The 15,202-nt window shown below is 34.1% G+C and overlaps 2 protein-coding genes across 3 annotated transcripts in view; one reads left to right on the top strand and one right to left on the bottom strand.

The window, feature by feature from the left end:
• The window catches only part of LOC142339250 (dolichyl-diphosphooligosaccharide--protein glycosyltransferase subunit DAD1-like), a 277,073-nt gene that overhangs the window by 187,770 nt on the left and 74,101 nt on the right, over window positions 1-15,202 (bottom strand). The window lies entirely within an intron of this gene.
• Window positions 13,720-15,202, top strand: part of LOC142339234 (dual specificity protein phosphatase 18-like) — a 29,630-nt gene continuing 28,147 nt past the window's right edge. The window contains exons 1-2 of the mRNA XM_075389092.1: window positions 13,720-14,185; window positions 14,819-15,034. Coding sequence (XP_075245207.1) covers window positions 14,093-14,185; window positions 14,819-15,034 — 309 coding nt within the window. The 5' untranslated portion in view covers window positions 13,720-14,092. The remainder of the gene's footprint in view (window positions 14,186-14,818; window positions 15,035-15,202) is intronic.

The following is a 15,202-nucleotide window of genomic DNA, read 5'->3' as shown; positions in this document are numbered from 1 at the left end:
TTCTCTTAAAGCCTTAATAGTCTCAAAATGTGATTCTAAAACTGACAAGCAGAGAATTCATGGTTTTTAGGGCAATTCCTGGATTTTTAGATTGCTGGAATAATAAATGATCAATAGCCGCGTAGCGATTGCGGGGTTATTGTTGGTCTCTCATTGTCTTTTTTTACAATCCAAAGATTTTATTAGATCTTTTTGCAGTGGCGTTTTTGGTCGCGCTGAAACAGTAAGTGGAGCAGAAAAGGGAGTGGTTTTTTGGCGTGAAGTTTATCCCTATAGTTTTAAAATACCGAGAGAAGTGTGTTTGAACAAAATTTTGCTTTCTGTCTAGTGGTTTTTTAAATTATGTACAGCAATTTGGCTTAACTGTTTTTAATTGCTCTTAAACGAAGTTCATAGCAATTAGTTTAAACGTGCTGGTCTTTTTTATGCAAATTTTTTGCTTGACCATTTTGCGCTTTTCTTCTAGAACATACTTTGATTTCTCAAGTGACTTTTTCACGCTTTCGTCTTTCATTTTTGAGTGATCTCTATTGCTATCACTCCGAAGTAAAGCTTGTTGCTAATATAAAGACTGTTATAGCATAGCAAAAACAAGTGACTGAAAGTCGTGTGGTTACTGCATCTGCCTGATGTTCGGGAGGTCAGTGGTTTGAATCCTGGCGGGGTTAAATGTTTTTCTACCCGCCTGTCGTTCGAGAGCAATTCTTCCGACATTAGTCGGTTAATGTTTTCAAGGTTTTTCATCCGCTTTTTTGTCAATGGGTCTCACTATAATTGTAAAAAAATATAAATGGTTTTAATTAAAATTGGTTTTCGCGAGCAAGAATTTTTTGTCTGGTTTTTGAGGTATATGTATTGATAATGCCAACTTAAACACAAAAGGTTTTCGCGAATTTTGAAATTTTGCAGCTTTTTTTGCATTTCTCTTTTTTTCTATCTTGAGACCAGTGAAGCTCTTAAAACTTATCTGAGGATAATGGTTGGATTTTGATGAAAATTGGGTTTGAGGATATAAGTTTCAAGCACTTTAACAAGTTTGAACTAATTTTTTCATCTTTTTGCTATTTTTTATGTTTTGTTTACCTTTTTGACTCTATTAGTCTCATATATGCTCCACCAGATTTATCGTACCCTGCAACTGAATTGTTCTGTTAATTATGACAAGACAGAATTGGTTTTGAAGACATAAAACTGAAGAAATTTATGACGAATTTATTACTTGTAGTTCTCTGATTTTTTGTCATTTTTATATTTTCTAAGCTCAAATTGTCAGTAAAACCCTTTATGAGAATGATGCTACGTTCATGCGTAGATTCTAATATGTACTTTTCATTTTGAAGACATTTAGTGTAGTTTGCGAATTGCATTTTTGTGTTATTTGTAGTTTTGCCTGCCTCTAGTTACCTCTTATATGTTAAGCTCTTTGTCTTGAATGACAAGTTTTTTTGCTCTCTTACATTTTTTATTGAAAAGCTTGGTAATCAATAAGCTAATGTCAAAATAATTGATTTTTAATGGTCTTTTACTTAATTTACTAAATTTGTGAAACTTTTTTGTCTGTTAGTCTCGAAGTTCAATTGGTCTGCCGGTGAGGTCGAGGATTGTTCAAATTTTCAATACATTCGTTCGGATCGTGTTTTAGGACTAGTCTTGCATTAAAATTGAAATATTTTGACATCAGCTTGTTGATTACCAAGCTTTTCAATAACAAATGTAAGAGGGAAAAAAACTTGTCATTCAAGATAAAGAGCTCAACATATAAGAGGTAACTAGAGGCAGGCAAAACTACAATTAACATAAAAATGCAATTAGCAAATTACAATGTCTTCAAAATGAAAAGTGCATATAAAAATCAACGCATGAACGGAGCACCACTCTCAAAAATGGTTTTACTGACAATTTGGGCTTAGAAAATATAAAAATGACAAAAAATCAGAGAACTACAAGTTATAAATTCGTCACAAATTTCTTCAGTTTTGTCTTTTTTTAATATATTGTTCTTTTGTTGTTGCGACCATTTGACCACCCCGAGAAATAAAAAACATAGCAGGACAAGTCCCGACGTACAATTCAAAGAAATGTTCTGTGACTAAACAAAAAACAGACCTGGAACGGACTATGAGTGAATTGGGAAAAACATTAAGAAAATCAGATCAAAAATTTAATTAAAAACAGAGAATCAAAGTCAAAATGCCGTATGTGAACAAAAAACCTCTAGCGAGAAAAAAAACTGGTTTGAAAAAAAACTAAGCTTAGAACTATGAATGGATTCGGAAAACCAGTTTAAAAAAATCCTATCCAAAAAATCAAAAAACATTAAAAATCAAAGTGAAATTGCCGCATGTGAACAAAAAACCATTAGCGAGAAAGCGAATTTTTGTTAAACCACTGATTTCTTATTCTTTTTTAAAACTTGATTCAAAAAATTTCACGCCGCTTTTTCGCTCCATTTCCGGTTTCGGCGTGACCAAAATCACTACTCCACTTTGACTTCAAATGTCATGAAAATTGTGAACAGATCTCAAATAAACATAGCCCGAAGAATTCCGGAAACCATTCGAAGTGCAAATCCACTTAAACGCCATCCAAATACTCATCAGACAAAACGTGCCTCAACTAATTTATGATTATCTTGAAACAAAACCATAAAACAATAAATGTAAAAACAAGAAAATCTAACAAAAAATCTGATCAAATTTTGTCATAAATTCAGGTCTCGAAATAGCCATATCTGCCAATATTACTTCATCAAAACAACCAGTGCCTACTAAAACCACTTATGAAAAAATTTTTGAAATACTTGAAGCCAAAACATGAAAAAATAAGCTCTTACAAACAACTTGGACTAAAAACTGGAAAAAGTTAATAAATGTTACAATATTACAAAAGCACATAAATCCAAAGAATTCCTTTCGTCCGGTAGCGTATTCAGATGATCGCAAAACAATATGCAAGTCATAATAGGCTAAGAAACTTGTCTAAAAACAGAAAAAAAACCGAAAAACTGAAAAAAAAATTCAGAAAATTAGTTTCAATTTTTGCCATTTTTTGTCATATTTCTCAACAAAAAATGCTTCATATCCAAAAATCTGAAACCATTTCTTATCTAGACATTTCTCAAGTTAAAGGGGTCTCTTCAATACCCATTTGAGGCAGTAAAAAAATAGTAGTAAAAAAATCGCAATAGCCCAAGAATCAGCAAAATGCATAAAAAACCTCCGACTTAGCATAAAATTCATATGAATTTCTAGAAACTTTCAAATTACTACCAACCAGCCGAAAATTAAAACAAAATTATAATGAAACTTAAACAAAAGAAATTGAACAAAAAACTGCTTTAAAATGCCGCACGTGAACAAAAAATTTCGCTCGCTTATAGATTTTTTTCACACCTCAATTTCTCGCCCTCTAGAAAACAGCGATATGAACAAAAAACATTCTCTTTTTGCTTCACTCTTCATTTTGTTCTTGAACAAAGTCATTCCAAAATTTTCACGTGTTTCTTTTCTGGCTTTCAAAAGTGTCTCCAATAAAATTTATTTAAAAAAAGGATTTCTCCAATACTCCTCTTCGAGTTGTAAAAGACAGCGCCTTAATACAATTCAAATTCTTTGAATTGTAAAAAAGCCACCTATGCTTCTGCAGCTGATTTGGTGTGCGTGATAAATCGTACACGATTTTTTGCCACTCAAGACTTCTGCGCTCATATTGAGAATGTAAACTGTAGTTGAAATTGAATAGAAGTCACCCGAACTAGATCATTATCTGGCTATTGTTTGAGAGATTGGTGATTGAATTTTGATTCAAAAATAAGGATAGTATTTGAATGGAGAATTTTTTTGAGCGGTGTTTTAAACTAAAAGTCTCAATGATATGCTTCTGAGGCAAATACATTGTGCCTCTGCACCTATTGTTTTCCAACAAGTTGGTGTGTATTGCGTTGTTTAATTTTTTATGTTAGTTTGTGCTTGCTGAAATTCTCGAGGACTATAAGAAGCCTGTTTTTGCGCTCGAGGCTATGCCGTTGGTTTAACATTAATTTGAATGAGTTCTCTCAGTAGTGTTTTGAATCTGTTATGCGTTTCCAAAATTATCCTACACTTGCTGTTACTTTTCCTCGTTGTCGTGTTGTTGCAATTTTTGGCCACTGGAATTGGCGATCTAATTGTTTGATGTCAATTAAACATTTCAAGTTCTTTCGAATACTAAAATTGCTCGAAATGTTTTTGTTTTATCATTCATTTCGACCAATATTGACTTGCATTCATCAAATTTTGCGATTATTACTGTTCATGTTCATCGATTCACTGGTAGTCCTGGTGTTTTACTTTGCGTCTTTGGAGAATGGCTGCAGTTTCTTTGTACGCTCTGAAAAAGTGCGCTTAGTTACTGCGGTTGGTTCCGCAGGACGAAAACTTATTGCTTTAATTGCAAGAATTAGGAATTTATGATTTTTTAAAAAAAATTGGCATTTAAACTGTTCGAATGAAAGCCAATCAAATTACTACCAACCAGCCGAAAATTAAAACGAAATTATAACGGACCTTAAGCAAAAGAAATTGAACAAAAAACTGCTTTAAAATGCCGCACGTGAACAAAAAATTTCGCTCGCTTATAGATTTTTTTCACACCTCAATTTCTCGCCCTCTAGAAAACAGCGATATGAACAAAAAACATTCTCTTTTTGCTTCACTCTTCATTTTGTTCTTGAACAAAGTCATTCCAAAATTTTCACGTGTTTCTTTTCTGGCTTTCAAAAGTGTCTCCAATAAAATTTATTTAAAAAAAGGATTTCTCCAATACTCCTCTTCGAGTTGTAAAAGACAGCGCCTTAATACAATTCAAATTCTTTGAATTGTAAAAAAGCCACCTATGCTTCTGCAGCTGATTTGGTGTGCGTGATAAATCGTACACGATTTTTCTCACTCAAGAAGACTTCTGGGCTCATATTGAGAATGTAAACTCTCGTTGAAATTGAATAGAAGTCACCCGAACTAGATCATTATCTGGCTATTATTTGAGAGATTGGTGATTGAAATTTGATTTAAAAATAAGGATAGTATTTGAATTGAGATTTTTTGAGCTGTCTTTTCAACTAAAAGTCTCAATGATGTGCTTCTGAGGCAATTACATTGTGCCTCTGCCCCTATTGTTTTCCAACAAGTTGGTGTATATTGCGTTGTTGGGTTTTTTATGTTAGTTTGTGCTTGCTGAAATTCCCGAGGACTCTAAGAAGCCTGTTCTTGCTCTCGAGGCTATGCCGTTGGTTTAACATTAGTTTGAATGAGTTCTCTCAGTAGTGTTTTGAAACTGTTATGCGTTTCCAAAATTATCCTACACTTGCTGTTACTTTTCCTCGTTGTCGTGTTGTAGCAATTTTTGGCCACTGGAATTGGCGATCTCATTGCTTGCTGTCAATTAAACATTCCAAGCTCTTTCGAATAGTTAAATTGCTAGAAATGTTTTTGTTTCATCATTCATTTCGACCAATATTGACTTGCATTCATCAAATTTTGCGATTATTACTGTTCATGTTCATCGATTCACTGGTAGTCCTGGTGTTTTACTTTGCGTCTTTGGAGAATGGCTGCAGTTTCTCCTTACGCTCTGAAAAAGCGCGCTAAGTTACTGCGGTTGGTTCCGCAGGACGAAAACTTATTGCTTTAATTGCAAGAATTAGGAATTTATGATTTTAAAAAAAATTGGCTATTAAACTGTTCGAATGAAAGCCAATCAATTTACTACCAACCAGCCGAAAATTAAAACAAAATTATAACGGACCTTAAGCAAAAGAAATTGAACAAAAAACTGCTTTAAAATGCCGCACGTGAACAATAAATTTCGCTCGCTTATAGATTTTTTTTCACACCTCAATTTCTCGCTCTCTAGAAAACAGCGATATGAACAAAAAACATTCTCTTTTCGCTCCACTCTTCATTTTGTTCTGCAACAAAGTCACTCCAAAATTTTCACGTGTTTCATTTCCGGCTTTCAAAATTCTCTCCAATAAAATTTATTTAAAAAAGGATTTCTCCAATACTCCTCTTCGAGTTGTTAAAGACAGCGCCTTAATACAATTCAAATTCTTTGAATTGTAAAAAAGCCACCGATGCTTCTGCAGCTGATTTGGTGTGCGTGATAAATCGTACACGATTTTTTGCCACTCAAGACTTCTGGGCTCATATTGAGAATGTAAACTATCGTTGAAATTGAATAGAAGTCACCCGAACTAGATCATTATCTGGCTATTATTTGAGAGATTGGTGATTGAAATTTGATTTAAAAATAAGGATAGTATTTGAATTGAGATTTTTTGAGCGGTCTTTTTAACTAAAAGTCTCAATGATGTGCTTCTGAGGCAATTACATTGTGCCTCTGCCCCTATTGTTTTGCAACAAGTTGGTGTGTATTGCGTTGTTGAGTTTTTTATGTTAGTTTGTGCTTGCTGAAATTCTCGAGGACTCTAAGAAGCCTGTTCTTGCTCTCGAGGCTATGCCGTTGGTTTAACATTAATTTGAATGAGTTATCTCAGTAGTGTTTTGAAACTGTTATGCGTTTCCAAAATTATCCTACACTTGCTGTTACTTTTCCTCGTTGTCGTGTTGTTGCAATTTTTGGCCACTGGAATTGGCGATCTAATTGTTTGATGTCAATTAAACATTTCAAGCTCTTTCGAATACTGAAATTGCTCGAAATGTTTTTGTTTTATCATTCATTTCGACCAATATTGACTTGCATTCATCAAATTTTGCGATTATTACTGTTCATGTTCATCGATTCACTGGTAGTCCTGGTGTTTTACTTTGCGTCTTTGGAGAATGGCTGCAGTTTCTCCTTACGCTCTGAAAAAGCGCGCTAAGTTACTGCGGTTGGTTCCGCAGGACGAAAACTTATTGCTTTAATTGCAAGAATTAGGAATTTATGATTTTAAAAAAAATTGGCTATTAAACTGTTCGAATGAAAGCCAATCAATTTACTACCAACCAGCCGAAAATCTACTACCAACCAGCAGGTCCTTTTTGTTTACCCGCCTCGTAGTGCTCGAACGAACTAATGAGTCTTTCTATATAGTGTTTTAGTGTTGATTTTTGTATAACCTACTTAGGTTAGAATATCGATTACAGATTACAGATTTTTGAAGCGTGTCCGGACAAAACAGTCCCAGACAAAACAGTCCCAAATTGCAAAATATTCCCAGACAAAACAGTCCCAGACAGAATAGTCCCAAAAAACAGACAAAACAGTCCCAGACAAAATAGTCCCAAATAAAATATTGGAACAATTGTAAATATAATCTACAAACAATTAACAAACATAATCTATAAGTTAAGCGTATGAATTTTTTTTAATTGATATGAATTAGGAATAAACCAAAAACTTGTTTAAATATACATTATTTGTCAAAAACAATGTAAAAAGCTTAATTTTTGTTCAAAGAAATACAATCATATGAATACGTTAAGGGGTTTCTTTCTTAATTGATGTGCACATGTTTTACTCTATCTTTAGTTCGGACTATTTTGTCTGGGACTTTTTTGTCTGTTTTCTTGGGACTATTTTGTCTGGGACTGATTTGTCTGGTAATATTTTGCTATTTGGGACTGTTTTGTCTGTTCACCTTTTGAAGATGTATGTATGTGCGTGTTGGGGAAGCTGTTTCATTGGAGCTAGTTTGAATTGAATCAATTGAAGCCATCAATTTGTGACAATTAGTCGGTCTTTTAAGTTTTTCCAAACACAGATTGTGGTTCTATTCAAGACTCGAAATATCAGCTGAGCATAATTCTCCGTTGTCTGACCAATTTCGCATACTGTTTTTAATTGCTCTCAAATGAAGTTTGAAGCATTTTTTGTAAACGTGTTGGTTTTCTTACGACTCGAACAGGAGTTATAGTCATCTTTTTTTTAAATCGTTCGAGTTGTTCTGGAACATGTAAAAAATCAATTCCGCACGTGTTGAAATATTGATTTTCACTTGTTGCTGGACAGAATTGACGAGCAGAGAGAAAAGAGAGTTGTGCTTTTGTTCTTGACAATTTTCGAAAGATAAGGGAGAAAATTGGTTGTGCAAAAATGCTATCAGGGAGCGAACTTTTTGATCAGGTGCGGCTTTCTGAGAGCAGTTTAATAGTTTTAATTCTAACTTCTTCTGTCAAAGTGGTAGAACTCGAAATTGTACGTTTGGAACCGTTTTTGACCATTGTGAGCAAGTATTGCACTTTGTCATATTTTGTCATTTCATACGTTTTATTTATACGTTTTTGTATCGTTCTTCGTTTTTGTTTCCCGGGCCGACCACCCAGTACTGAACCATTGTAATTCCAGAGACTGTATATAGAATGTTTTATACTTGCACAGATTCTATTACTTGCACAATTTATACTGATAAAGGATGTTTTCAGAGTAAGTTTGTACTTCTGATTTTATTCTGATTTTGATCTCTTAATAACTATTATCATACAATTATCAGCCTAATTAACATTATTGTATAACTACTATCAGCCTAAAACCATTCTCTTTTTAACCTGTTTGAGTTACAGCACACCACCGGCATATTCTCACAATATGATAACACTACTGCTAAATGGAAAGACGATGTAAAAGAGTAAATATACATCGAATAGAGGACGGGCGATACTTTGCCAATAAGAATGAAACTATACTAGGATAACAACAAAGTGTACATTAATGTTATCATCAAATTTGTGACACAAATTTTAGTTCAATCACCGCTGAAGCTGATGCTGCAGAACAAATAATGAAACAATAAGAAACATTCAGAATGGATTACTGTGAACAGTCTGAATAGTTGTTCTGGTTTTCTTTCTGGACATAATGACCTACTTTTTTGATGTAAATGAGCTGTTTCAGTACTGGTTTTATGGAAATACGCAGGCTCAGTACTGAAACACTCGGGTGTGGCGAGCCTGGGTCGTATTTTGGGGGAGTTTATGGTCGAAGTGTGTTTATTAAGCTATTTTGGCGATCTTTTTTATCTGACTTATATTAATTTTGAGTTGTTTTTGAAAAAAAATTGATTAAAAATTTTGACAAGTTAGGTCTATTTTGACGTTTTCTCATATCTTTTTGTTTCAATGCCTTTTGGCATACATTCTTGGTTTCAATTATCTATGTTCTGCTTATATGTTCTGCTGATTTTCTTTTAGATATGTTACTACAGGGTCGATCAGAAAGTTTGAAAGACCATTTTCCACTGAAATAATTGTGGAAACTTTAGTTTCAGAAAATATTTTTTTGCTTTTTTGACCTTTCTGGATGTTTGTTTTTAAGTGGGTCTATTCACTAATTGAACACAAGCGGTAGTACTACCATAGATTTTTCCACATTTTCTGATGGCACTACCTGTGTTGTGTGAAAAAAACTTCATTGTGATCAGATTTAGAATTTATTTTTTTGTTTCCAATCCTTTTCCAAATTTATTGGAAAAAGTTTGGAAACAAAAAGGATTGGGGTCAGTATGGATCAATTTGTTTTTATATCATGTGTTGTTATCACGTACAAAAACTGTAATGGAAGATCTATTAAGAACAAGTGGTTTGGAGTTGCATCTGGTGGAGAATTGACAGGAAAAAGTTGTCAGATTGTGCTTCTTTTTTTTAACTCAATAGGTAAATTGATCTCATTTATGTCGCTTTACTCTCTACTACAGACCATTCACCTACCTGTGCTCCCACCTGCTTGCCCAGACCTAACCACGTTTCAAGCTAAAATTGGCTGTATTTTTAGTTTTCTTGATATTTCTGAAATAGGTAGTGTTTAGTGTTTTTATTGCATGACTCTTCGGTATACTAACGGCTGTTTTCATGGCAAGTATTTGCTTGACCGTTTTGACTTTTGCGCCCTTGACTTTTTCATTTTTGCATAATCTAAGTTTCTCTCTCATTCACAAGAATCTAAATTTCTCTCATTCACAAGCGTCAGCAGCTGAATTCAAGTGGCGGCAGTTCATTAGTCCTAAGAAGTGCGCACAATTTTGTATGTTTTTTACTTTAAATTTTATTAGTGTTTGTAGTGGTATATAATAACTTTATTGACTGTCCTTTGAAACAGTGAATTTAGTTCCCACTGAAGCAGACTGCAATAGATTTGACCTTACTCGAGCCTCCAGCAATTCTTCCAACGTTAGTCGGTTGTTTTCGTTTTTTTCATGCGTTTCACTAAAAGTGGTCTTTGATTTCACTTGCCTGCATGTTTTTGAAGTCAATTTTAATTGATGTTCTGCCTATATAAACATTATTGGTATGAAATGTTAATTGTAAATTTCTTAAGTGAAATAATTTCCACTTTATTGTTTTGACCCCCACTTGTGGGGAGATGAACTATATGCTCAACTGTTTTATTAGTTAGGTCAATTGTGGCCGATCGATATGTTTTTTGGAGATTTGTGAGTGGTATCACTAGAAAGCTCGTCCGGTATCGCTTGTGAATTTAAAAAGTTAGAATTTCGTCCTCTTCGAGGAGTTTTGATGTTTTTGTGAACATTTCACTTATCACACAGATTTTGTTCACATTTTTTGAAATAATTTTAAATAATTATTGCCAAACTATGTCTTATCGTGGTGGATTTTTGGTTAATATTTTTCTATAATTTTTTGGTGTAAATTTTTCGGTTTTAGAGCCATTTTTTATATGTTTTTGTCGCCATTTGTTTTCTGTTTTGGTTTTTTTTTTGTTTGATTTCTCGGCAAAGTATACTGAATGCAACGCATTTAATTAATTGTAATTTTATGTCATTGTCTGATGTGGTCTGTAGGGAACTAATAATTTTGTTGGCTTTGAGAGAAAAGTTTTCAGTTTTTCATTAAAATGTTACCAATTGTTTATTTTGCTTTTTTTATTGCAATTGATTCCTGAAACTGACACGTCTCAATGAAGTTCTCACGAGGTCTAATTGAATGTAAATGATGTTCAGAGTTTTGTAGCATTGGTTTATAGCATTGGTTACTTGCATCTATTTGTTTTAATAAAAAGTTCGGAGTTTTCATTAAAATTTTGTTTCCGTCCATTTTTGTTCTTATGTTGTATTGCTACTAATTCCCAATATTGAGACGTCTCGTTGCTGATAGCTAATCACAGATATAATTTTGAAGCCAATTATTTTTGAAAAAATGGAGTTTTGTCTATTTGGATTTCACTCGTTCGGTTTTTTTTGTTATATTTGGATGTTTACAATTGGATTTTTAATTGTTCCGACTGCTTACAAGAGGAATTGATTGTCTAAGGGATTATAATTGAAACTCTTTTATGTGTTCATTCGACAGCGAATGGTTTTAAAAAGTTTACAAATAATATTTTGGGAAAAATTGCACATCAATAGTGTTTCGTCTACCTGCACATCAATTAGAGATTCTAGCTGATTCATGCTTCAATGTGTGCGTATTCTTAGGAATTCTAGATTTTGTATTTTCTGTCGGTTTTTTGTTTCGCAAATTGGTTCCCAAACATCAAAATTTATAAGAAATTTGTGTTTCACTTTGATTCTTTGTTATTTGCATGTCTTTATTTGACTCGAAAAACCATTTGTTAAAACCTACTTTTAGTGAGTTTGAAGAGCGAACATGGCATAGCGCACTCCTGAGTTAGTTTGATGATCCAGCGTGGGTAACATCTATTTGAGTTTGCTTTCTCGGTTTGGAGTAATTGAGTTTAGAGGTCATTTTTCTTACTACTGATTCTTTTAAATTCAAAATTGAGCTCATAGAATATAATCAAATAAATTTAGAGCTTAGCAAGCTCAAAAATAATGAAATTGTTACATGAGAGAAGTTCCAGGTTGAACTTCAGTTTGAAAACGAGGTATTTGACTTCGAGATGTCTTTTTGTGGTTTGGTTATAATTAGTTGTTTACTTGGTAAAGTTGTCTTTTTTAGAATGTCAAATTTCATGAGAGTTGATCTAGTTTTTAGCGTTCCGTCTGTTCGAGTTTGCATTTGGTTAAGAAAGAATAATGATCACAAGGTTTTCAGCCACTCATTTTTATAAGTTTCCGTGTTTTTTAGTACTATCAGAATTAAACTACTTAGTCTAGCTAATGCATTTTTTGTCCTATGGTGGATAAGGGCTGTTGTCTGTGTTGGTCTGAGGGCAGATAATGATTTTGTGAACTTGACACTGTGTGTTTTCTATAAATGTGTGTACCGTTTTTTATTCTTAGTATTTTACTATGTCCCAGTACTGAGACATCTCGTTTTGAATTTTGATTTTAGCCACTGAATTTTTTAAATTATTTTTAAGTATTTTTTGTTAATTTTGACTTCAGATGTATTTTTTCCGCTACGTTTGTTACGGTATTACATTGATTGAAGAGGTGGTAAGAAGGCTTTTTGACTGACTGGAGTTTATAGCTTTTTTTAATGACCGGTCACTTTCGAAAATCATGGACGGAATTTGAGTTCTGAGAATTTTTGTTTCTTTAATTGTTTCCATGACCGTCAATCTCGTTGGTGACCTTCACATGGCCTTGGTGTCCTTTTTGTGACCTTCACTTTAGATTGCCATTTTACTTGTTGGCTTATCATCTATTTTAAAATGGCGCCATTCAAATTTTGTCAAAAAATGGACCGTTCTTCTAGTTCTGTCTATAATTGATCTTTCAATTTTGTTTTTTTTTGTTAAATTTAGTTGCTTACAAAGGGACTCGTCATTACTCTAATTATTGATGAGTCCAATTGGGTTTCCGGAGAAGCATGATTGAAATTTTTGAACGTGTTTGTTTGACAAAAAATTGTTTTAATTAAAAAAATGGTAATTAAAGCCTCAATATTGTTCTGTCAATTCTTGAATTAACCTCCTTAACAATTGGTCCCAATTTTTTCATACTCAATCCTATATACTTGTTCAGTGATTTTAGTTTTTATAATTTTTTCTGAGGTTGTATTGGTTTGCTTCAAATTTCAAACAAACTGGAGTTTTATTCGTGACATTTTCTATTTTTGTCGATTGTACTTGTTTATTTGAATCGATAAGCAATATGCTAGAGCTATCTTTTATAAGGCCAATGGGCAAGCATGAGTTACTTCAAACGTGAATTACGTCGTTATAAAGTTTGGTTAGCCTCTATTTAAAACTGATCTGATTTTGCATTCTAAATTTAGGTTTTTAGGTGTGCGATAAGGTCAATTTCAGTTTTACTTCCGCGCTCACTTCTCACTATACCTTTGGAATTTGAAATCTAATCGAAATAAAGTGAAGGGCACTTGTTATCTCTAAAAAGAGATACTTCGGTGAGATTTGTTTTTAAAGCGGAATAGATCTTGATTTTTGGATCTACAGTGAAATTAAGCAATTTGATCTCACGCCTTTTTTGATCTGACGCCTTTTTTTATAGACATCCGTCCTTATTCAAGAATCTATCAATAGAGGCAGTCTATCTCTGCTTCAATAAAATGGGTAGACAATTGAGAGAAGATTGTGGATGAGCGGAGTCGTAACATTATATGCCATCGCGCATTGGCAAGCCTCCGTACTGAAATTGAAATTCAGAAACTTCCGTTATGAAAAATTGAGCGTTGTTTGTAGCTTATGCGGTTTCATGATTGAACTCATATTTAGTCAAAATTTAGCTTAAAGTATTTCATTCTGGAGAAATAAGAGTTTTGATATATTAAAGAGCTGGATACTCAGATTCAGTCGTCAAAAATTTTTTTATCATTTTTTCTACTACATGGGAAGTGGAGTTCTGTCGGTTGGAGAGGGAACGAGATAATTTTTTTAGCTTTTTTTTTTAAAGTTGATCAAAGATATTTTGTCGAGTTTTTTTGGCCGCTTGTTTTTATTGACAGGTTGAGTACTCCGTCCGAGATTAACAAATAGAGCAGTCATTTTTATCTTTCAGAGGCTGTTTTGTGTGTCAAATTTGCAACCAATTCGTAACAACCAATTCACTCAACTTCCCCCTCACCCCGCAAACAAACACCCCCATTCAACAACCCTCACCTGATCACATCACCAATCAGTCAGGCAGCACCATTCTCACTCCCCCCTCCCATCGCAACACAGCACAACACTGCAAAATACTAATTGGAACATAATCTGAAACAATATCGACTATTGGCTCTTTGTGTGTATTTGTATGATGGCTCGGTACCCACCCGGAGTGAGGCTTCAGTACCCAAATTATGTTTCAGATTGGCAACCAATGAACAAGATATCTGGTCTGTGCAAGGTAAACAACTTCTTTACTCTAATCTACCCTCTAACACGACATTATAGACAAACAACCGGATGAATTTTGTGCTCTTGGCATGTCTCTGCAATATGTCCTCATTCTAAAGATAGACTCAGAGCTGAAATGCGATCTCTGAACTTGCTCCTGATCTCAAAACATGCTCGTTTCCCGTTCTCAAAACTGATCCCGGCAAATGCTTGTGTCTGAATTACTATTTTTTTCGACTCGCTTTTTTGTTTTAAATGATTGGACTAAGTTGTACAGTTCTTGACCCTGTCTTATGAACTGTATTATGATGACCTTTCATGCTTATTGCAAATAAAAACCTCCAGACCCTAAATATCATTTAAAGTTTTAGAGTAGGAGAATGAGTCGGTATGATGGGAAATAACCCAATATTCAGTCAATTATAAAGTTCTTCGTGTGAAAAAGGGAATGCAACAACACAAACTCGGATCTTTTTCGCTATTGCCCCTCCTGTACTTTATGGTCCCCGGTTACAGAGAAGGTATGTACCATCACAGAGTAAATGATTTTCAGAATACGACAGTAAGCTATTACCCCAACGGAGGGCAGGAATGAAAAAGACGTTCACTATAGATCTGAAGAGTAGGGAGTACCTGTGTTTAGGTGGCACCTAGTCTGTTCATTTCGTCGTATGAGGGTGCGAGAGACACACAGCTGTTGAGGCAGCACGGTATCACGTGTGTGGTGAATGCGACTCCTGATTTGCCCAATCCAGGTGCAGCCAGAACAGGGATAGAGTATGTGCGGGTGGCTGTAGATGACATGCCATCTGCTCAGCTTAGTGCTCACTTCGAATACATCGCACAGAAAATCAATCAGGTCTCTTTTGTTGATCAATCAGCGTTTGATGATAATGACGAAATAATTAAATTCTCTCAAAGACACCTTGTAAAACATTTTCTGCGTAGAACATTCTAAATGGTAATCTTGAAAAGCATATCAAATGCGCGTTTTTTTACGTGATTGAGGTCTAAATTTTTGTCGAGC

The sequence above is a fragment of the Convolutriloba macropyga genome, chromosome 5 (genome assembly GCF_964194025.1).
Source record: "Convolutriloba macropyga chromosome 5, txConMacr16.3, whole genome shotgun sequence".
NCBI lineage: Eukaryota > Metazoa > Xenacoelomorpha > Acoela > Convolutidae > Convolutriloba > Convolutriloba macropyga.
The sequence above is the reverse complement of the archived record's forward strand: the minus strand, read 5'-3'. Positions and strand labels throughout refer to the sequence as shown.